Source organism: Melanerpes formicivorus, unplaced genomic scaffold, assembly GCF_026170545.1.
Source record: "Melanerpes formicivorus ecotype bairdi unplaced genomic scaffold, bMelFor1.0.p_v2 SCAF_1, whole genome shotgun sequence".
Classification (NCBI taxonomy): Eukaryota; Metazoa; Chordata; class Aves; order Piciformes; family Picidae; genus Melanerpes; species Melanerpes formicivorus.
In genome coordinates, this window is record NW_027142353.1 from 54,654,326 (window position 1) to 54,679,052 (window position 24,727).

Below are 24,727 nucleotides of genomic sequence, written 5' to 3' on the forward strand. Positions count from 1 at the left end.
GTAGCAGCAAAGATAACTGAAACCTGAGCTGACCAGTTTATTCTTATTTTCTTCATTCTCTTTGTGCCAAAGTCAGGGATGACAGAACTGCTTTGAGTAGATACAGAGGCTGCCTAAAGTTTAGTGACCCTATTACTGAACTGAATTTGATTAACTTGTGTTGTGAATAATAAATAGAATGTATTTTCAGGTGTTTGTTATCTTAGAAACGTGGCAGTTTTAGGCTATGCCTTTAAAATTAGCTGCAGGTTTTGAGCAGAAAAGTAGAAAAATATAAATAAATCACTGTTGGGTGTAAAAAGGAAAGGAAAAGATTATTCTAAAATTCATTGGATGAAATGTGGGATAGGAGCACCTGTACCATAATCTTTCACATTTCACTTCTGTACCCAGTCCTCTTTTTCTCTGGCTTGGCTGTTCTGCTGTACTTGGGAGATGATAATGCTTCTGGCTGGCCTTGAAGATGAGAATTAACATTCCTTCCTCTCAACTTCTCTTTTTGCTCTGGTACAGTAGGGGAGAGGTGTGAGGGGCAGTGGAGCACCTTCCCTGCTCTCTTTTGGGAGCCGGGGGGATTCCATATTATTTGCTAACTGTAAATATCTGTATAATACTGAAAATACTATATATATTTTGTATATATTCATTGCATTCCATTGTAGAGTGTAGTTTTTGCTTGTAAATACAACTTTCATTTGCTTCTGAGTTAGTCCATGGTGAGTTTATGCTGGGGGGAAACTTCAACCTACCACAAGAAGGTTTATATATTGAAGGAAACCTCAATTAACTTCAGTGAGAAGACTTTAAAAGAAGTTGCTGTAAAGAGATTGAAGTGCTACTGGTAATATAAATGTGTCCAATCCATCAATTTCTCACTCAAGACTAAGATTTATTATTCTAGGGGTTTTGATTGAAATAACTTCTTAGAGTATTTAATAAAATGTTTCCTGCTAATTCAAAGTACAGAGATCTGGAGTGTACTGTCTGCTATAGTTACTGTGCCAGTAGGGTGGGAGATGACATCAGAACTGAATTAGATGTAATGAATTTAGAGAAAAGAACACTTTTAAGATGACAGCTCCAATATAAGAAACAGGTATGAATAATATTGGGGTTTTTCCCTCATAAAAGGCTGTTACCATTGTCTAAAAGGGTTACTTTCAGCAAGCCTGATAATACAAGTCTGTCTTCTGACAGTGTGGGATGTTTCCTATATTCTACAATAGTTTGTGATGGACCATTTAGAAATGACTATTCATAATGTTTTTGTTGCCTTCTGGCATAATTTGGTGCACTGTCCATACAAATCCCAAAGCTGGGTTAATCGCCTGAAAAGGTTTAATTATCTGAAAGTTAATTAAGATCTCTCTAGTCATGCAAGTAGTGAACCTTTTCACTGGACTTAATAGGCCTATTTCTATCAGTAAATTAGGATAATTATTATGAATCTGTAAGGAAAGCAGTTTAAAGGAACATTTTCATGTTGCAGAAGACTCATTAAATTATCCTGCATTGGAGAGCTTCACAGCTCAGGTAACTGCTGTGCCTGGAGAGGAGGAGAAGCATATGGTGCATATCCAGCAGCAGATGTGTCAGTGACATTGAGACTTTAACAATGAAAATGTAGACAAGTAAGGAAATTAGGTACTTCAAAGGACACTAGGCAGTGGAGAAAATCTGATATGAAATGGCTTTGAGGATTTGAGTAATGTCCAAAATTTTAACTAATAACCTCAAATCCACAGTAGAAAGATGAAAAAATCTTACAGAAAGTCCCCTTATGTGTGGTAAAGTACAGTGGCAGAAGCCTTCAGTTTAGGGAGAGAATTGAGAAGTCATCAGTTTTACTGTGGAGAAAATTTAAATGGAAGATCTGAGAAGAGGACCTGAGAGATGTTTGGCTTGGTGTTCCTTTACCCTACATCAACAGTACAGCACAGGAGCCTGTTTTGCCAAAGCAAGGTTGCAGAGTCAAAGTTGAATCCCTCATTTCCAGCTTTGAAAAAATTTCTTTGCTATAACCCTGGCCCTTCAAATAGGCACTCAGGTATGCAGAGGGAATGCATGAATATCTGGGTTTGGTTAATTTATCCTTTGGAGAGCCACTGATATTCTAATTGAATCGCCACGGTGGTTTAACCTTTGATACTACCAACATTTTCAGCACAGAGATCCACTGCTAGAGTTTATGGAATAAACTATATGGGTAGTTGAATAGCTTTTTAGAACATGAGAGGCTTATTAATATGTGAAACAGTTTTCCCACTGATAGGGAAATCTAGAATCAGCTCAAAGTCTTATAATTCAGAATTTTACTGTAGTTATAGGTGCTTTCCACCTTGAATTTCTCTCCTTTCTCTCTGTTCAGGGCATATAGGTGCTTTTCTTTGTCTGTTTGACTTCCTCTGCCACTCTCACTCACTTGCTTTTATCCTGTTCCTGTAATTTTCCTTGCTTTTCTTATCACTCTGTGCTCAAATCCAGCTTTTTCCAGCTCACCAATAAAGTTGTAAGAACACAGCAGAGAGAGCATCTTTGCTCCAGTGCAATAACAAAAGCCTATGCTTGGGGCCAGAAAATTCACTAAAACCAAATTTCAAGTCTGTGTCCCAAAGAAAGTGCTGCTAGAGATTCTTAAAAAGAGTTCTTGAAAAGATTGTAACTTTCTGTAATCTCTTTGATAAAACCATTAATTGTTTTGATTAAAACATCCAAAAAAATCAACCAGAGGCAGGCATCCTACACAGAAGATCTCTAACTCGGTGACTGACAGCTGGCAAACAGTGAAGGCCTGGAAAAAGGCTCCCAGGATAGGAATTATCACGATATCAGATCTAGCTGGCAGCTTCACTTCTGTTGCCTGCCATAAAAAGTATTGTTTCTGCTAGTTCTGCAGGTGCAGTCAAGTGCAGAGAACTTTGGTAGGGTAAAGGGCACTCCTATGAGAACTCCTTTGGCCATTGCTACTTGTATTGATGTGCCTCAGAGCAGCTGGAGTGCTTAACTCCAAGCAGCACCAGAAAGTCTGCAGCCCTGCATAAACCAAAATAATTTTGCTGGTGGTTATTTTATTTCACAGAAAACTGAGACAAAGAGAGGCATTTTTAGGCACCTGATTTAGATAATTTTGAAATCAAATCTGTCTGAACTTGAACTCTCAGAACTATTAATTCAAGCTGAACTGTGCTATATAATTATGTTAACTACTCCCTATGGTGCAACATTGTCTGCAGAAGACACTGATCATGTGAGCATAGCACTTTCAAGCAATTATGACCTGTATTGAAAATTGTTGAGGCTTAACTAATGATGTAGTGAAAACTGAAAAGGAGAAAGCTCCTCCTCCAACTCTACATTCCCTTCTTTCCTGGTGAAATGATGAATGCTTGAATCAATGGGAGATTTGCTACTGATTTCTGCAAGTCCAGAGAACATTCATGAGTATTGCTTTATAACACTTTCCATTTTGGGTAACAAATTTTGTCATGAATCCTGGATAAGGTAATGAAAACTTCTCCAAGTACCATGGAAGTTTTCCTGTGTAACTATTACATATCACACCCTGTGGGGCATTGATAATCATGTCTGTCTGTTGTTGGTTGATTGGGTTTTTTGCATTTTAATGCAGATGACAGAACTTAAGAGTGGCTTTTTTTATTCTCCTGATTCCAGGTTCAGTGACAGTCAGTATTTTGACTCAATGCTCTCTCTGTGTCAGTGTGCATGAAAAAAATGTGATTTCTAAATGACCAGCTGGGCAAAAGAAATTATATGGGAGATTTTGGGGATAATTTTCTTTGAATTCTTTTAGTTTATCATGGGCAGGGACTGCTAAGTATAGTGATGATATACTGAATATTCCTCCTCTTGTTTCAGCAATAAATAAGGCTTCACATCTTTAAACAGCCAACATCACTGTCTTTCCATAAGTACCTGAAGATCAAAGTATCATTTTCATTTGGTCAAAACTGCTTTGTGTTCAATTGTCTCTCCAGATATTACAGAAACATCCAGGTTGGAAAAGACCCTTAGGATTGCCAAGGCCAACCCATAGCCCTACTCTACAGGGTTCAACCCTAAACCATATCCCCAAGCATCACATCCAAACAATCTTTACATCTGGGGCAACTCAACCACCTGCCTGGGCATCACCTTCCAATGCCTGACTGCTCTTTCAATCAAATTTTTTTTCCTAATCTCCAGCTTAAACATGCCCAGTCAGCTTGAGGCTGTTCCCTCTTCTTCTGTCACTAATTAGCTGCAGAAGAGACCAGCACCAGCCTCTCCACAATGTCCTTTCAGGTAGTTGTAGAGAGCAATGAGGTCTCTCCTAAGCCTCCCCTTTTCCAAACTGAAGAGCCCCAGCTCCTTCAGTCACTCTTCGTAAGATTTATTCTCCAAACCCTTCCCCAGCTTTGTTGCCCTCCTCTGCACTCACTCCAGAACCTCCACATCTCTCTTGTGTTGAAGTGCCCAAAACTGAATGCAATACTCAAGGTGTGATCTCATGAGAGCTGAGTACCAGGGGACAATCACCTCCCTAGTCCTGCTGGAAGATGAAGACTTAAACCTGTTGAGTAGGCTACTGTCCGTAATCAATTTTCAGATTGTGTTCAGCTGTAATTTTTTTACAACTTCAATCTGTACTGAAGCATTAGGGAAAATATACTGTTGTAGACTTGAAGTTTGAATATCAAGAAGCTAAAATAAATAGTTTATCAGTTAACTTAAAATTCTGCTGCTGTATCAGTCAATCTCAATTATAAGTAACTTTAAAAAGATCTTTTGTAGATGGTTTTAATGGACATAAAGAAAATCAGGGAAAGAAAGTTCATTTTTTACCTCACTAAAATCTGATTTTCCTTTCCTCAAAGGTATTAAACAGAGAGAAATAATTATTCTGTTGTGGAAGGAAACAAAACTGCATTCCCTACAGCTAGATACCCATGGGTATTAATCACCTCCGAAGCAGTCAACATTTAACCAATCTGTAATGCTGTTTGTTTAGTCCTGTGCTGCCCAGAAGGATTTTCAGTGCCATGAGCCCCACTGAGTGATGCTGGTTCATGCACACTGCTGAATGCTTTAATGGGATTTTTCTTAATTTAATTTTTGTATAAACCACTGGTGCTGCCCTCAATGGAGGCTTTATATCTTTAATACCTGCTGTATTGCCTGCTGTAGAGATATGCTGCAGCACTAGAGATTTCTAATCCTGTCCCCAGTGTCTTGGCTAAGTTGAAATGGAAAACTGGCATGCATTAACAGACTTCAATTGTAATGGAATTTACAATTACTTTGCTGAACTTAATTTAGATTAGAAGATACCTATTCAGAGCTTTTAGCATTTAAAAAACTAACTGCAGACTAGTCTGTCACAGTGGTTTCTGCTCAATTCCAAGCTCTCCTCAGGCACAGGGATGAGCGTGCAGGTGTCAAGCTCCTCTCGGGAGCCAACGCTGTCCAGTGCACAGGCAGGAGTCTAGCTTTTGTGAAGCTGGAAGCTGTGTTATCCTCATACTGGCCTCAGGAAGGGATGTGGCAGGTGTCTGCACCGGGTGAATAGGGGGAGAAGGTAGCATATTTTTCTTCCTCCATAAACAACCTGGGGCTCTCATAGCATCTGGGAAAACAGCTTGTTTTTTGAAAGATTAATGTAGCTATGTGTTGTCTTGGGAAATATGCCTAGTGGTGCAAAGTGTGTGGTGATTTACTGCACCAGGAAAGTCCTGATGTTCTTATTTAACATGTTTATCTGCTCTAGACTACTTGCTCATCTTGATACAGAAACGTTTTCTTGCATGTAGAGCACCTCAAGGTTAATTTAGGTCATATAAGCAGTTTGATGTGAATAGCCATGACTGGAGCCCATATGACATTTCTGCTGGACCCTTGCCTCTTGCTTGTCCACTCCAACATGTGGCAGAACAGATATCACTTTCAAAAGAAAAATCCACTGCAGTAATGGAATCTTGCAGCATCTCTGTCATATTACCTAGGCAGGTTGCACCTGATGTCTATAAAGAAACCTATAGTGGTTTTTCCATCCTTAGAGTGGATGGTCTTGCCTCCAGGAATATTGATTTTGTAAAAAAGAATGTATAATGAGGGATGGTGACAATCTTTCTGCAGCCTGTGCCTTCTACACCACAGACAAATTGTAGGATTGTTTTGGTTGGGAAAGGTCTGTGAGATCATCAAGTCCAACTATTAAATGTCAGTTGATAAAGACTGGATTGAAAGACATTGCAATTCACAGGCCTAATCTTGTTAGCATTTTAAATCAACCTGCTTATTTTGTATGGAGAGTGCACTTTTAATAGCTGCTTTTAAACTTATTAGCACCTTTCTATCTCCTTTTCTGTGGCTGAAGTACTTTTCATATCAGGAACGCTTGTAAGAGTATTAAGTTCAACTTCTTTAAAGGCTAATAATATATGCTTGGGTCTGGTGCCTGTCAGGTCAGCTGCTGCACTACTGAGGGAATAGATTATCATTGCTACAGAGATTATTGGTAGCTGATTAGTTATGGTGTGTATGAAGAAAAATTGTTTCCTTTTTTACTCCAATAAAAGATTGAATCTGAGATTGTTAGTATGTACAGACTTACCGTAGCTCAAAATCCCCTCTCATTTTATGGTTGTACCTACGTTGGCATCCTGTCTTACTATTAGCTGACACTGTCTGGGCTGATCATACTCTGCAATATGTCTTCCTATCCCCTGTCTTCCTGGATTTGGATGTGTTTATTCTTATGTCCCAGGGTGTGATGATATACTTTATCCAGAGTGCCTGATGAAGACTGTAAGAATGAAACGAAACAAGCGTTAAGCAGCAGATTCAATTCACACAGGTAATTGTAAAAAAGCCCCTGACACCTTCAGTGAAAAGTAAGGAAATATTTCAGAAAGCCTGAGTTTGATCTCTCACTTGTTGCTTCTTAAGTGAATAATGAGAAATGCCTATGGAAATCAGCCTGGGAACTAAGAATCACACTTCAGATACTGAAAATCACAGATTCAATACAAAAACTGCTGGGAAGTGTTTTCTCCATAATATATCTTCCATGAAGATCTCACTCTTCTGTAGGCAGTAATTACTAATTTCTTGTCCCACCGTGCTAATTATTCTGCTAATATTCTGTTATGCTCCCTTGGTATCAACTGCCCTCCTTCTTCAAATTAAATTAAAATCAGAGTAATGATTCATGCTTTTGGTGTAATTTAGCTATTTAGAACTGAAAAAGGCTTATGTGCCTGAGTGCTTTTGAATTTTTTTCCATCTCCATCAAATTCACCTTTAGAAACATTTGTTTGTTTATATCCTTGGGGCATCACAAGTTGCAACAATATTGTATTAGAATACAATTAACCAGGTTGGAAAAGACCTCAAAGATCAAGTCCAACCTATCATCCAACACTGTCTAATCAACTAAACCATGATACTAAGTGCCTCATCCAGTCTCTTCTTAAACACCTCCAGTGATGGTGACTCTACCACCTCCCTGGACAGCCCATTCCAATGACCAATCACTCTTTCTGTGAAGAACTTCTTCCTCACCTCCAGCCTGAACCTCCCCTGGTACAGCTTGAGATGGTGTCCTCTTGTTCTGGTGCTGGTTGCCTGGGAGAAGAGACCAACCTATACCTGGCTACAACCTCGCTTCAGGTAGTTGTAGACAGAAATAAGGTCTCCCCAAGCTGCCTCTTCTCCAGGCTAAGCAACCCTAGCTCCCTCAGCCTCTTACAAACACAGCACATAACTGGTGGTTTAAAAATATATTGTATACCATCTGAAATTACTGAAATTCCAACTCTTGTGTGTGGACTTGATATAGCAGCTGAGAGGTTGCATGATGGATAGAGCATGTCTGACCTGTAGTGAATTAGCTTTAACTCTGCAAACTCATGAGTGGCTTTACAAACACCAATCATTGCTTTCTCTTTTCCTCTTTCTGCCCTCCCTTGGCTTTGTTAGTTTCATTGTTTATTGATATCTGTTCATGTCAATATCTGCCTGTGACTGGTACAGATAAGATGGGCTGCTGGATCACATGCAGGGAGCTATAGGTAGGGGGTGAAGAACAGCTCTGCCATTGTCTGTTGAGCAGATTTAGGTCAGTAACCTACATGATTGTTTTAATCTAAAGAAAATTCATCAGTTACGATGAAATAGTAATTTCTGTTTGAGATCACCTGTATTTGTAATTCTGAGCCTTGTGTGAGGTTTGCCAAGTCTTTAGTGGTAAAGAATTATGTTGCTACTAGCTAAGATTCTACACTGTATTAACTGAGCCTTTTCCTGAGCTGCAGAGACTCCATTTAGAAGAATTTCATGCTTTCTCCATTAAAGTTCCAGGGCATATTCCATATTCTTAAGCTATTTTCTTAAATCATGTGTTGTGGAGGAAAAAAAGTGAATGTTAATTTGTTTAGTGCTGATTTAAAATGAGGAGGTAAAAATCCTGCTATAGTTCATTATGGATTATTTTACTTTGTACATGCATGACTGTAAAGCTGAGAGGTGCATTTCATATTGGTCTAATGACAACATTTGTACTAGTGGATGAAACAAGGACAGGACTTGCTGACTGCAGGGTGAATAGTGTGATTCAGCTTGCCTTCCTGCAATTAAGCTCTCTAGGCCTCTTTCCAAAATGGAATGCCTGCATTTACAATTGCAATTGGGCATTATTTGTCTCCACCCTGATGTGGCATATGAAAGTGGAAGCTGACTTAGGCCAAAATCATGCTACGAGGTGTGTAGATGGACAACCTGCTCCCAGGGTGGTCACAGCATGACCTCTAGCCTGTGCGTTGACCTTGTTTATCCCATGGATGCAAGTGAACTGTCCTATTTTTCAATATCTCTCTTTTATTGAGGAGTTTAAACCTGGACACAATCATTTAGACATGGCCAAGAGCAATAAGCAGAAAGAACAGATCATGTTGGTGAGGGGTTTGGAACACAAGCCCTATGAGGAGAGGCTGAGGGAGCTGGGGCTGCTTAGCCTGGAGAAGAGGAGACTCAGGGGTGACCTTATCACTCTCTACAACTACCTGAAGGGAGGTTGTAGACAGGCTGATGATGGTCTCTTCTCCCAGGCACCCAGTACCAGAACAAGAGGACACAGTCTCAGGCTGCGCCAGGGGAGGTTCAGGTTGGATGTTAGGAAGAAGTTCTATACAGAGAGAGTGATTGCCCATTGGAATGGGTTGCCCGGGGAGGTGGTGGAGTCACCGTCATTGAAGGTGTTCAGAAGGAGACTTGACGGGGTGCTTGGTGCCATGGGTTAGCTGTTTGGGTGGGTTGGATTGGTTGATGGGTTGGACACGATGATCTTGAAGGTCTCTTCCAACCTGGTTTGGTTTATTCTAATAAAGGTTTATTCTAATAAAGGTTTATGTCCCTTAACTTTTTAGTTATGTACATGCTAATGCAGTGCACTGTGTAGTAACTGAAGGAAGAGGTTACATGGATTTTTCAAAGTCATTTTAATCAGAGAGTTAAAATGTAAGCTTCCCACATAGAAGAGGTAGAAGTAGAAAATGGTAAATGTAAAATTCTGAGTTGATTTTCTGTGTGGGGAAAATGCAGTCAAGCTAATGCATTCATATATTCAAATAACAGATGTCAGCATTTTAATTTTTTATTAGACACAGCAAAGTGGATATCAGTGTGATGAGCAGCTAGACAGCACTAAATGGTATTCATCTAGACATTAATTCTTGATACCTCTCTGAGTTGGTTAAATAGCAGTTGATGTCTTCTTTCCCCCTCCCACCTCCTCCCCAAAATCCATTTAAATAGGTCTTTTAACGTTTCTTTTCTGACTTCACATGTGAGCCAAAAAAACCCCCTGTTAAGTCATCCAGTGTAAAGAGGTAGTCAAAAACAGTTCAATGAATTACTTGGCTAAACTCACAAAACAAAGACAATTCAGTATCTTTATTTGTTAAGATCCTGGTCTAACACAAACTGTATTGCAAGTCCAGCAAAACTAGGGTGAAATTGGTGGAACTTCAAGTTTGTAACGTTTGTCCAATCCACAATGAAACTGTCAGAAAGTGATCTCACCAATACTGTTTTACTCATTGTGGCCTGATTTCAGCATTCTGTTATAAGACCTAGCTAAGCACTGATGTTTACAGATTGTATGTCATTACTTTTCAGATCTCCTTTTCTTCAGGAAAGTGTTCTCAAAATGAAAATAATCTTCCTGGGTACATCATAAATCATCTAATTTTTTGGATCTTCTAAAGCAAATATTGACCAAGAGAAATGTCAGTCACTGGCAGCAGATGGGATGGGATGTTTACATATCTCTTCCCCACCCCCCCTTCTTTTTTTGTTTTCCTGTGATTAAGTTGCATCTGGACATCTCAACCATGCAGTTTTCCATATAAAAAGCTACTTTTAAGGCTATGAAGAGATTTTCAGGGATTAGCAAGTGCTGTCTGAGACTTTCTGTATTACTTAATAAGCTGTCTCTCTATTTGCATTGACTAGTTTCTTTTGTCTCTTTCCAGAGTTTCTCCATGAAAGCCATCAGTGCTCCTGACTTGGTAAGAATAGTCATTTTTTTCCCATGTGATAATTCTCCTATTGAATTTAACAGAAACACAGTTTTACTGCACTCGCAGATATACAGAATGTGTCTCAAGAGCAGTGAATTTGCTCAGTCTCGGCATTTTCCTTCTTAAGAGCCTTTTCAAAATGTAAATTAGGGGCCAAGCCTACAGCATCAGAAATTTTAGAGCACATGCTAATTGCAGAAACCTGAGATGGTTGCTCTGAATGGTAGGTTGTCAGTCAGGCTTGCATTGATGTGAGCTCTGAGGATTTGTATTGCTAGCTTAGAGTAGCTCAAAAGGAAAGATGAATCTCTCCTCTCACAGGGATGGCAAAGCTGACTCCCAACTCTACCCTCTTGCCCCTGAAGCTTTTTTAATTACTGTGATCTTGTTAGCATAATTCAACAACTTTAAAAATTAATTCAATGTATATCAGTTAGGAGATGAAATAATTTTTCTTACACTTCAGAATTATAATGTTACACAGTGATCTAAATCACCAGAAAGCTACAGGGCAAACCAAGTGGTTTTAGGCCTTTTCAGATCATAGTGTTTCTTAATCAATAAATTCACATTAAAAAACCCTCATAAACCAAACTAAGAACACCTCAAAAATCTGTAATCAGTATTTGCTTCTCTAAGCTCTAGGTTTATAACTACATGTACTTTTATATGGAGGGGTGTGTGTGGGTTGCTGGGCACGCAATTACTCTTCAGTTAAAGTTCATCTTCTAGGTAGTTTAAGTATGTTCAGATAGCCACATTTGAAATGGTAATTTTTAGAGCTCACTATAAACATGATCAGACAGAAAAGCAAATGAGTTGAGGCACACAGTGCTCTATTCATCACAACTAGCACAGAAGTGGCTGGCCAGAACTCATCGCTACTATTGTATTCCTATGCTACAACACGGCTAATGAAATCCAGGCTGTCAGGTTTTTAAAGTGCCAGGACTGACCAAAGGGTTGTTTGTCTGTCCTGGAGGTGGAAGCAGCAGGAGCCCTGATGCTCCAGAGCTGACTCTTGTTGAGAGGCAGCTCTGCATTCTATCAGGCAACTTCACAAGGCAAGCTCACAGGCTTGCTTACACGTTTTCAGGGCTGACTTGTGATCTTAACGGTATTGCTTTGTTATCATGACAAGGAGGTTTCAAGAACTGTCTATTGACGTAAAGACAAACAAGCTACTCGTACGAGCTGATGGCCTGGCGAGGAGCTGTGCAGCTGCTTTGGCTTTGCAAAGAAATGGAGGAGTGGAAATTTCTGGGAAAGCTAGAATAGTGGGCAACAGCAGGGGAAATTCCAAGCCTGATTCAGAGCAGACCACAGACTGCCAAAATGTTGTCAGCATCCTTGCCTTAGTCTTTTAGGAATTACATAACTAGAAACAAGATAAATCAGTCTAATTTAAGTCTTGCCGAAAAAGGCTCAAGATGAGAAGCAGGTTTGGAGGTTCTGCTCTCTGGCTCTGTAGGACTATAATAAACCTTCCTATTAAATTTATTTCTTAAGCCTGCCTCCTGTAGAGAAGACAAAGAGCACAGCAGTTGGTAGTGTTTGGTAGCACAACAGACATTCTGTGTTTGGAATGATGACATAAACTCTGGGAAACAATGATACAAAATATCTACTGAGGGAGGGAGGAAGGGGATGTCTCTTACATTCTGCAGCTGTACGAAATAGTTTCACTATCTTGTGCCAGAAGCAAATGTACAAAGAATGTCTTTACAGAGTTAGATCCTCTGGAATTCTTTAGTTCACCAGCTCAGTAATTTTTGGTATGTAAGGGTAAGCTACTCCAAAACTAATCTGGTTAAATAGTGAGCCATATGAGTTGTCACTTCTGAGATCTCTGAGTACCAGCATGTGATTTGCCTTCATCATAGCAGTGGTACATGTGAGATTATATTCTCTGGAGTGAGAGCTGAGGGAACTACTGATGTATGTGTAATTATGCAATCCTTTGGAGTTGTCTAGAAGAAACATTAGCCATGCAGAATAGGTGAGAGCAATCATACACAGCAGGATCATAAATTTTAGTGCATTTGTGCTTCTGCCTTGTGAGACTGTGACGGACAGCTGAGCTGCACAGTGGGGATGGAAAAAGCACATGTATGTATGCATGGTGAGCTGTATTTGGGACATCACCTCATCACCTGTAAGTCAAAGCCTGTCTGCTGGCATCTAGTGAGAGTAGTTATGCAACCACTGCAGAGATGGCAAGAGGCACAAGACCGTAAATGCCTTCTGATGAGGATAGAAGGTGAATTGAACTGGCAGACAGGAGCTCTTCTGTCTCATAAGAACAGTGGAAGAGAAGATATTTTCAGCATCAGCATGAAGAATGTGTGCAGGAAAGTGAAACAAGAAGCTGGAAGAAACAGGCAGCAGAACAAGGAGAAGGATGAGATTTAAGGCAAATTAGCCAGGGGTATAAATTAAGCCTGGAGAGATGGCACAGTTTATATTAGGGGAAGAAAAAGAAAAATAAAGGCACAGGAAAGGTGAAGCAGGTGAAAAAAACTGTTTTGCATGGGGATGAGGAATGAGTAGGAAATTAGAAGTAAAATATAGCATGGCTTGTATATTGCTCCATTGATGCAAACAGTTGGGCAGTGAGCTCTTCCATGGTACCCAGGATCTTACACACAGCAATAAATGCTATTATACCTACACGCTTCCTCTCTGGCATAGAGAGGACACTCAGTGCACACCCTTGACCAAAAGCAGCAGCAGCTCTTCCAGATAATTACCACAATTCCTGACATTGATTATCTGGTGAGGGAAGTAAAGTTGAAACTACAATGACTGGGCTTTTCATTCCCAGTTTTTGTAGTTTGGGGGACTGTGTTATCAAGGAGGATTGTGTGTAATGTGCATTGGTTTATCTTCTGAATTCTTTGCATTAGTAGTGGGTTAAGCAATGGCACTAACAGTTATAGGATGTCTCACCAGTACTGTATCAGTGGAGGGTTTATTATAGATTTTTGTAATAAAATATTACTGTTTTGTGTGAAACAGGGCAAGACTAAAGAAATTAATTGTCTCTTTGGGGTCTGTGATGCTCTTACACTTTCTGTGGATGTTTATCCTTCCATTCTTGGATCAAGACCCGAGAGCTGTGTTCGCTACAAGTCTGGTTTTGTACAAAATTCCTTTGTATTAGAGGACTAAAGACATTGTTTATAGCTTCCATCCCTGTCTGAAAATCTGTAGTAGTTCAGGGATTGATGCAATGATTCAGGTTCTTTTATTCATCCTGCAAGTAACGAATATAATTCTCCTTTGTTGATCGACTTGCTCATGGGGATGTCTAGACAACCGTGAGACAGATTTCTTCTCTCTTTGTGTGGAGTTACTGCTGTGTAAATATTTAAGCAGTTCTTCATTTATCTGATCACATCTGTTTGTTGTCCATTTTAGCTAACATTTTATTTTATCCATGTGCTAACCGTGCACCCAAACTGTAATCAATGTCAGCACCCTCTGAGTTCACATTCAGATGTTTCCTGGTCTGTTATCCTCATTGTACTGACACTTTAGTCGATGAGATAAGCCACACTAAAGGTTTCTTGTGTAAACTTCTGATAGTTCTTTGATGGTCTGCAGACACCTTGATCATTAATCCATTAATCATCTGCTTATCTCTTAACAATCTCGAGCCATTCAGTTGCACAGCTTTTATAATTCTAAATACAAGCTTCCTGTGCCTACTTTGCATTACTGTAACAGTTGTAAACCCCAGTCTTCATACTTGAGCTGGGACCAAGACAAAAAAGAATCTTAAAGATGAGGACAGACATCTAATCAGTGTTTGGGAAGTGGAGGAGTGAGAGTGAAGCACAGATTCTGTCTGCTCATGACAGAAACTTGGTCAAGGAGATAAACTGAATGTGCCCACTGGATTTCCAAAATGGATGCATGCATTAATCCTGTGATCTCGATGAATTCTGATGAAGACATGAGATACACAGAGAGTGTCATCACTTGTTGGGTTGAAAGAGAATTTTTCTGGCTGGCTGGAGCAGTAGCAAGTGTAACTTGTGGTGCTGTTTTGAGAAAACTTGCATTAGCTGTGGTTAGCTGTGGATGCAGGAGTGCTCCAAGATGACACACTGCAATGGCCAGTTGTGGATGCAAGTGCAGATTCCAACCAAAGAAATTGTAACTACTTTTCATATATATATTTTTTAATACTTTCCTGTGACAGCATCACTCACATAATTTCTTAATCTCATCTTCAGTATGAAGATCTTGCTCTTCCTCATCTAAACCAGACAGTGGGTCACGTGAGTGGCTCAAACACCATGCTAATGGCCAGTAAATTGAAGAGGTAGTGCGCTAGACTATGGTTTTGTTTTTCAGTTTAGTGGCTAAGAAGTGATGCATTTGGAATGGTTTAATTTAGCTTAGTTTGTGCATGCAGGAGGAACACAACATTTATTTTTAGAACAAGGAATTGACTCTTTGATTGAGAGAATGTGCTTAAATCTCTCTTCAACAAACCAGGAAAAGCACAGCTCACAATCCTAAGTCAAGTAGAAAAAGAAGTCCTTCAAGTGGTTTAGAACTTTTAATGAATGATTTCTGGAAATGTAGATTGTTGATTAGCCAAAAATCCATATTTTTTCTTAAGGTTTCATGATTGAGGTTCCCTCCATCTATAATTTTAATAAAGATGAATAATTCATTTTCTGGTACATTATTTTGCTATAGGGTTTGGATACCTGTGACTAATTTTAATCACCCTGTAGAGTTTCTTAGATTGTAATTCATCAGCTGAAGCAAACATTAGAAAGAGGTTTTTGTCATGTGTTTAAACCTCCTTGCTAGGCTGTCGAGTCAGCCAGTCCAAATCATAAGAAATTTTGGCCCTCATAATGCATTTAAAATGCTACCAGAGTTTAACAAACTATCTAAAAATTATTTGGTTGATTTGTTTAATAAAGTAATCTATGTTTTCAGAGGCCTTTTCCTACCAGTAACAGTGGAAAAGAGCAAGCAAGATAAAAATCTTTCCCAAGAATGAATAGAAATTATTTGCTGAAATAAAAGTTAAAATCCCTGGTGATTACAGTTCAGCTGATATGAAACAAATGTATTTTGACATATTAATTCTCCCCAGAGTCACAGTCATCCTCCTAACACATATACTGTCATTTACTTAAACTCAGTTTAGCTGCTATCAACATTGCTAACCTTCTATCTGTTTTTGGCTGGGATAGAGTTAATTTTATTCCTAGTATCTGGTGAAGTGGCTGTATTTGTGAGAGTAGTGTTGATAACTCACTGATGTTTTAGTTGTTAAGCATTGCTTATCCCATGTCGAGGACTCTTCCGTTTTCCATGCCCCACCAATGAGGAGGTGCACAAAAAGTTGGAGGGGAGCATGGCCAGGACAGCTGACCTCAACTAGCCAAAGGATACCATACTACAGAATGTCTTGCTCAGTATATAAAGTGGAGGGAGTTAATTTGGGAGGAATGGATTGCTTCTTGGGGGTTGGTCAGTGGGTAGTGAGCAACTGCAGTGTGTGTCAAATGTCTTTTGGGGTTTGTTTTTCTGTCTTTTTGTTTTATTCCTTTTCATGGCTATTATTATTCTTACCATAGTTTTGTTATTGTCATTTATAATATTTTATTTTAATAATTAACTGTTCTCATCTCAACCTGTGAGTTTTACCTCTTTTTTATTTTGATCCTCCTGTTGGTGCTTACTTGCTGCCTGGGGTTAAACCGTGACACTGTGCCAGATGTCTGGTTTCAGACTAAAGATGTTTTGACACACAGGTTTCCTCTTGCACATTCTGTGGAGGGAAGTAATAAAGCCTTGCAGGTAAGGAACTGAACTGCAGAAAGTGTCTGGGTTTACCTCCTATGCTGCTACAGGCTTCCTTTAGAGCTGCAGGCAATCTGTTCTGTCAAAAAGCACAAGTCTACAGTCCCATTTTCCTCAGTGGGTTTCTCTGCCTTCAGTGACACAATGGCATAGCTCATGGGTCTTCTTTTGGATGTGCACAATCAGGAGACTTGCTGCTGAAATTCATGGCCTTGAGTTAACCCTCCCAGCATCTCAGCAGTAAAGTATTGCACAAGAAACAAGCCTTACCCTTAAAGAAGTTTTACAAAGGAGCGGAAGAGCAGCAGAGAGTTGCAAAGTGGCTTATTTTAGCTCATCTACCAGGTCAGCAATGAGGGGAAGAATGAAATTAGGTTGGACTTGATGATCTCAAAGGTCTTTTCCAACTTGGCTAATTCTGTGTTCTGAAACTCTAGTCTGTGATGCCTGCTGTTACTGATCTCACTATAACAGCCTTCCAGTTGTTAAATGCCTTGTTCCCTCCCATTTGAATCATCATACATACAACTTGGTTTTTACCTAGATGACTGGTGTTACATGTTCTCCTTAAGCAAAATTTTACTTTTTGCAGCTTCTCACTGGTGTGCCATTAGTAGATGGGCAAATAGATATGGTATAGGGGAAAAGAGCTGTGATGGTTTTATAGTGGAAAATCAAACTTCACAAATATAGCAGGGCACTGGAGTCAATGAGTGTATGAAAAATAATTATTAGGTGAGCTCAGCAGTCCTGTGATATATTCCTGCCCAGAGGCTCTTTAAGGAATAAAGCAGTTGAATCAAAGTACAAATAATGTATAAATGGTAGATTTTCATGATGGAGAGGTAACTGTATTCTGATTTTATTACCTGCTGGCTCAGAGGATGATTGTATCAGTCATACCAATTACACATCTCTCAAAGACAAATCAAAAGGAGTAGGGCATCCCACTGAGCACAATGAACTCGTTGATCTCAGCTTTGGTCACTGCTCTTGGAATAGTTTGTGATAATTAGGAGAAACAAATGGACTCTCACCTCACCAAAGAAATGGCCTACTCAATAGTAGTTTAGAGCTGGACCTCTTGTTCATTAGGAGCATAGTGAGTTAGAAAAATGTCTCTATGAGGAAAACTACTGCAGCTCAATTTTCTTTTCAGGCTAGAAATGAGAAAACAGAGTAATGGTGTAACAGCTATCTATGGAGTTATGGGTGTCATGTGGAGGTGGCATAGAAACCCATGATTTAGTGTCCAATGAACTTACCAGGTATCAAGCCAGAAAACTAAGCAAGACAGAATTCCTTTTTACAATCTCATAAATCACTTCTAGAGCTAATCATCACGCAGCACAAATGTAAATGGGTTTACAGAGTATGTAGATGATGTCACAGGAAGAAGTTTCAATAATTTACTAAATACAAAGACACTTCAATAACTTTGCTTTTGGAAGACCCTAAGCAAATATTGCTGAAAGCTGGAGTGACCTATGAAAAAAGCTGAGGTAAACTTGTCCCCATCTTTGCTTTTTCCTAAGTCCCCAGCAGTGGCTACTCTAGGAGTCTAGAGACTGGCTAGGGAGACCTTCTGTTAGCTAATAGTGATTTGACATCCAGCAGTTACAGAATAGAATCACAGAATTTGTTTTGGCTGGAGACTGCATCTAAGGTCATCAAGTCCAATTGCTGACCTAACACCACCACCATGGCCATTAAACCATGCCCCAAAATGCCATGTCTACAGTTGTTGTTTAGCACCTTCAGGGATGGTGACTCCACCACCTCCCTGGGCAGTCTATTACAATGCTTGACCACCCATTTCATAAATAGATTTTTCTTAATATCCAGTGTGAACCTCCACAATTTGAGGCTATGTCCTTTTGTTCTATCACTTGATACAAGGGAGATCAACACCCAGAGAGCAATGAGACCACCCCCCAGCTTCCTCTTCTCCAGACTAAATAATCCCAGTTCCCTCAGCCACTCCTCACAGAACTTGTTTTCCAGATCGTTCATCCACTTCATTGCCCTTCTCAGGAAATGCTCCAGCACCTCAACCTCCTTGTAGTGAGGGGCCCAAAACAGAACCCAGTATTCAAGGTGCAACCTCACCACTGCTGAATACAGTGGCACAATTACTTCCCTGTTCCTGTTGGTCACACAGTAAACCCTAAACACTTTTTTACCCAATATTCTGAGCGGGCTTCTGACAAAATATTAGCATCAAGTTAAAAATTAATCACTATTTAACATGTGAGATTAGGTTTCCTTTGGTACCTAAGTGTTGGTATCACCCAAACCATATCCTCTCTTCATAGAAAGAGTGATTGGTCATTGGAATGGGCTGCCCAGGGAGGTGGTGGAATCACCATCACTGGAGGTGTTTAGGAAGAGACTGGATGGGGTGCTTGGTGCCATGGTTTAGTTGATTAGATAGTGTTGGATGATAGGTTGGACTCAATCTCAAAGGTCTTTTCCAACCTGGTCTATTCCATTCCAAAATTCACAGTGACATCAATGAGGGCTATTGACTAGAAAGACAAGCAGATTAGAAAAATTGAACACTTGTTGTATTTTTAAATAACATTTCTCTTGTTGATGTGACTTGAAGCTCTATTTGCTGCTTTGTTTAAGCAGAATCTAAGACAATAGGGATCCAGCTGAGTGGAGTTATCACCTTCCTGCTGGAAGTAGGATGTGAAAGATCTCTGGAGACCTCTGACAGCAGCAATACATGTCTTACCAGATAAGTCTCAAAAGGACCATCAGATAGGAAATACATTTGCAAAGCCCTAAGAGTGAATTTTGTTAAAGACAATACACCATTTAGAAATAAGGGTAGGGACTGCTGCTTATAACTCCTGAGGCAATGTTTTATTTAGGTAGCTGGGGAGGTCACTGAGAATGGCTAGGAAGAAATGCATTCCCTGTAAATGCTGTGTGAAGGTCACCCTTTCAGAGGAGTCCCTAGAAGAGGATAGTATCTGTCTTACCACTGGACAATCTGAAGATAAAAACAAAAAATAAAAGCTTTTAAGCATCTCAAAGTCTGTTGATCAGACATTTTGTAATGTATTCTTTCTAGAAGATGGTGTCCCTGAGCCAGACCAAAAGCACACTCCCATTGGTAGTAGAGGTGTCTCTGTCTTCAGGAAGGTTTGGATCAAATCCCTGTCCTATAAGGTGATCATTCCTTCAGATTCAGGCCCTCTCCTAAATTTGGTGGGTCAGTAGCCCTGAATTTGTGACTTCTGCCACTTTTCATCCCATCACCTTTCTTCATGTGTCCTTAGTTACCATATGGAATAGAATTCATCATAATACTGTGGTGGAGTGGGAAGAAAGGAGGATTTCCTAGAAACCTTTTCTCCTTTATGAAAATAATGTGGAATATAGTTGCCATGGTGTATTTCTTCAATCATGAGTTTAATGTTTGTTTTACTCATGGCATAACTTCTAGATGTTATTTATACTTAAGATTACTGACTGTTTTGTGCATTAATCCTGGATTACTTGGAGGTGACTGTAACCAAGCATTTTCTTTCAGACCACCAGAAGGAGCTATTGAATTCAAAACGCTTTTCCTTCAAAGCAGGAATTCCCGATGCAGCAGGGCAAGCAATAAAATAATGGAGCAGGCACCCTGTCTTCCTTGGAAAGTCCAGCTTTGAGCCACAGAGCAAATTCTCATTTAGAATCTTGCATATTTATCTGATCCACTGTGTATTGCAGTAATGAAAGCTGACTACACAAGGCTTCAGATGCTTCAAGGAGAGATTTTGGGCATCACCCCTTAAACATGTGCAAACAAATACTAACCAAATCCAAATTCACTGAGGCAGGTTTAACCATTTATTTTCAAAGCACAGGGAGTGAGGAAGCTGCCATTCTCCATTAGGTCAGGTGGGAGAGGTTAGGCTAATAGACCTGCAAAACACATCAGAGAGCTAAGGGCAATGTCCATAAGGATAAATGAAACTTAACATTCTACTCACCCAAGCTGACTGGCAATCAGAATGCACCAGTCACTTGCTATGTGTTTTCTGAGATGTGAAAATGTGCAGTTATTTACTATTAGCCTAACACAGCTGTGTCATGGTTTGATTCATAGAAAATGAGGTATTTGGGTTTATAAGTAGCTTTTCCTCTATGAGATTTGTCCTTTATATTTGATCAAAAAAGTCACACCAACAGAAAGCACATTATATTGCTTCTGCCTGTTTTCCATTTACACTTGCTTTTATGTGACAGCAGCTTAAAAATCTGTGATGGTGGTTTGTGGGTGGCATGTTCTGTGTCTTTAAATCACTGTTGGGACCAAAACCTTAATTAAGTCTGTCCACTGCTATTCATAGCCTACTTTGCTATTATAGCCTTGTCTCTGGAGGAAGGTCACACTGCTTGTCTGTAAGACACTATCAAGAAGCAATCCTGCACATATTTCACAGAATAAAACTTACAGCTGTCTATGGGAGAAGCAGGTACTAACACAAAATACCAGTGTCTCAGTTAACCTTTGTTGTATGCTGTAACTGATCAGAGGTCTGGCTCTCTGGATGGATCTCAAGAACTATGCCTTCAGCTGGTACTGTGTTGGGATGTGCTGCTTGATCTGCTAATTTCTTTGGGAAGGAAGAAAAGTATGGGGTGTCATGGAAAACCAAGATGCATAGGGACATGTGGGCTGTAGGCAAACAAAGGGAAGTAATGGTAGTTATTTCTATGCCATCAAACAGCATTTGTCATTGAGCTCCCAGTTGTGATGTCCTATACAATTTGCTAAATCAATGTCTCCAGCATACTAAGAGAATAATTGTTTTAAATGTATGTATTACACATGTCTTTGGATTAATAAGAGGAGAAGAGGTGTCTGAGGAATAACTTTTCTAAATGCTTTTAGGCAGTAGATCAGACTGAATGAAATCAGAACTGCCTTTTCTTAATGCTGAGTTTCATTTTAATGGATTTGCACTCAAGAGACCCTGCTAGTACTCAGGCATAATTTTGGGGCTGTACGTAGGATAAATCAAATATTGCCCTGAGGAAATTACAGTGCAAATGCTTAGAGGACATGAAAAATAGGTATAAATCATTACACAGGAGTAGAGAAAGGAGCACAATGAAACTGAGTGATAGCATGGAGGGGAGAAGAAGATATATAGTTGTTTTTCTTACCGTGACCTTTTCAGAGATTGTGACCTTGTGCTAGATGCTTTGCTGTGAAAAGATGGAAATCAAAGGTGGTCTTTGTCTCAGATTTAATTTGCATGATTGAGATCTAAGATAATATAGTCAGAAAATTATTATGAAGAATAGGTACTATAGGCAATGAGTTATATGCCAAAACTACTTTCTAAATTTAGCAGTTCCAGGATAAAATGCATTTTCCATCTTATTACAGCTAAATTCCTATTTATTTATGCAGTGAGACTGTGTAACATAGAAGACTAAATATTTTTGCCTTTAGTTTTTCCTTTGTAGCAGTATCTCACAGATATTTCTTCTCCCCCCAAACAATTTAGCAAGCCCTGATCTCTGTTTCTTGGGAAGCAGGAACTCATTGCAAGCAGCTATGCGTCTGCAATGTCTTTGAATCTTGATTATGGTAGTTTTCTGGAGTTATGGATTGTTGCTTTTATTAAAGACATAAACAATGACTGTTGCAAACTCTGAGCAGCACAGTGGGCACTAAGACTGTGTCAACCTAAAGCTCACTTTTCTTTATGACATGGATTTTCATCCCCAAGGCTCTCTATCAGTGTGGAAGAGAGAACCAGAGAACCAGCCTCAACTTGAGCCTTTCTGTGACAATTGCACCTCATACAAACAACAATTGTTGACACTTGGAAGAGAGTTTACAGGGAAACCATCTTGGAAATACCTTTTCTCACAAGTGAAACTTTCTACTTCAGATTCCCAGTATGCCTGCACTTTAAAGAAAAGAAAGAATGTAGACTTTTTAAAACTAAAGCATGAAGATAGTTCTTATAATGTTTTTTGCCTCCACTTCATTGACTGGTGCTTAAAGAGTCTTAAAAGAATCTGAATAGCCAACTCAGTGAAAGCATATTGTAGGAAGCTGGTTGTGAACAGGAAAAAAACACCTTTCAGAAATATGTTATTATGAATAGATTATTTACAGTAAAATTAATCTTATTCTGTTTTTGTTATCTTGGCAAATAGATGATTTCTGTCTCTCCATTCAGTCCTGATGTGACATCACACATCATTCTGTCCTTTAATGGTGTGCATCAAAGCCTGTGTTCCGATGGGATTCCTACAAAGTTCTCTCTTTTTTTTCATCTTACTCAGGTTGAAGGTAATTGGACACTGGCTAGTTGGTTTGTTGACCTTCTTGAGAGGGATCCTGGTACTGGGAGTTGAGTTATGGGGTTGCTTTGTTAGGATTTCAAGTAGTGGTTTTATAGCATGACTCTTGTGCTCTTTAAACACTGTGGGGTTTAGTTCTACCAGGGCAGGTACTACTGTATGGGAATCCAGCTATATGCTGTCATCAGAAAGTTTGGGGCATTCTTTAGCTTTTACAGGATACATGGCTGCTTCTGTGACACAAGAATTAGATTATTAGGATAAGTGAACTCTTACAGGATCAGACTGCCAATATTGTATGCCCCTTGGTTCCATGTCTCATCTGTCCAGTGCCAGTATGACTTTTGTATGAGTAGGTATTCACTGGCAAGAAAAAAGGGTTTTCAGTCTGGCCTCTTTCCAACACTGCAAATGTGTTACTCTAGTTACTGACTAGTAGCATAAATTGTATTCAGGAAATGTTGATGGTGTTCTCATTTGGTAGCAAGGATCTGTCTAGAGTCACAGACCCACAAGGAAGTAAAAGAAGGCCAACGCATCTTTGAACTTGGCTTTAACACTCCCTAGAAGTTTTAAAGGGAGGTATTAATCTCAAGTCACATCAGCTTTCTGAAATGTCAATACAAACTTAGCTAGAAACCTGGTTTTTGAAAAATACATATAGGTGAGAGACAAGCTACCTTGTCTCAAACTCAGTCTGTATCGTGTGTGCTGATACTATTACATGATGGTATCAGAGTTGACTGTGTCCACTGTGTTCATGAGGGAAGTGTCTCTCATGTACAGCATCTCCATGCATCCAGACAGCCACTGTTAATGTTGGCTATTGTGCTACTTAATTTTCCATTTTCTCTTTCTTATTTTGAATTTTCCTTCCCAGGAGGGTAAATCTTCCTCAGCCAGTAATAGAGATGGAAAAAGTACTCTGAAGCAAGCTGAGGGTCATGAAGCAGTGCCTTTCTTGTCCTGTCTTCTCTGGTTCTGTCCCTCTGACCCTTTTGCCCTAGTCTCCAGATTAGGCCATCTGTGTAACTTGTTATCTAGTACTATGCAGAGCAGATTGTGTGACTGATCTCTTGGCACAGCCAATGTGTTGCCCTGTTGGATAGTGTGGGATGAAAAAAGCACAATACATGCCTTTTCTCTCTGAGACTTGTTTATCTGTGCAACATCAAGGCCACTATAGGACAGCTCTCCTCTTGGTGATCACTGGCAACCAAAAACGAATCAAATCAAGGCAAAATTAGAGACATTCTCCTCTACAAAGAGCTGCTCTAAAACAAAGCTTCATTTTTGTGGTGCATTGTCCTGGCTCTGTGAGAGTCCTGTAGAGAGACAAAGGCAAGCAGGAAGGAAATCTCAGCTGCTTAGTAAATGCCCTAATTTGATTTATTTACTCCTCCCTTCCCCCACCCAAACTGTTCTGCTAACCTGTTAGTCCCAACTCAGACAAGTAAAACCAGCTAATCTGATTAGTTCTGACACACAGGAGCCAGGCTGCTGGGAAAAGCTGGACCCTTACAGCTGTTTCAGGCTTCAGCTTAGATCATAATGTTCTGGGTTTACTGAATGTATAGCGCAGTGTGACAGGAGCCTGGCAGCATGTACACAAGTGAGCAGTGTGACCGTCCCTGAAGATTTCTACCCTGGGTTCTGAGGCCACCGGAATACAAACCATGTTTCGTGTCACCTTCAATGTAGTGACAGAGAAAGTTACCTTCACCTTGGCAGCCTGCCCCTCCGTCACATGGAAGGTAAGCTCAGTTATGCACCATATATGAAGGTTGATGGCACAGGAAAATGAATATCTAAACTGTTTTCTTAAACACAGGCTATGTTTACAAAATTGTAAGGGGGAGTAATAATGTTTTAAGGGAACTGCACTTCAAAGTATCATATGGATGACTGGTGGAGCTAGACTAAATGGATCTGGTTCTGGAGAGCTGTTTACTCACTGCCTTTTAAAGCTTTTGTCATCTGACTTTTAA

At 39.7% G+C, this 24,727-nt stretch overlaps 1 protein-coding gene across 2 annotated transcripts in view; it reads left to right on the forward strand.

The window, feature by feature from the left end:
- Window positions 1–24,727, forward strand: part of SPATA13 (spermatogenesis associated 13) — a 190,174-nt gene that overhangs the window by 2,377 nt on the left and 163,070 nt on the right. Inside the window, exon 2 of one of the 2 annotated variants that reach the window (XM_068143820.1) lies at window positions 10,530–10,565. In XM_068143820.1, coding sequence (XP_067999921.1) covers window positions 10,539–10,565 — 27 coding nt within the window. In that variant the 5' untranslated portion in view covers window positions 10,530–10,538. Of the gene's footprint in view, window positions 1–10,529; window positions 10,566–24,324; window positions 24,494–24,727 lie in introns of those variants that run through there. The other variant, XM_068143812.1, reaches the window with a different exon arrangement.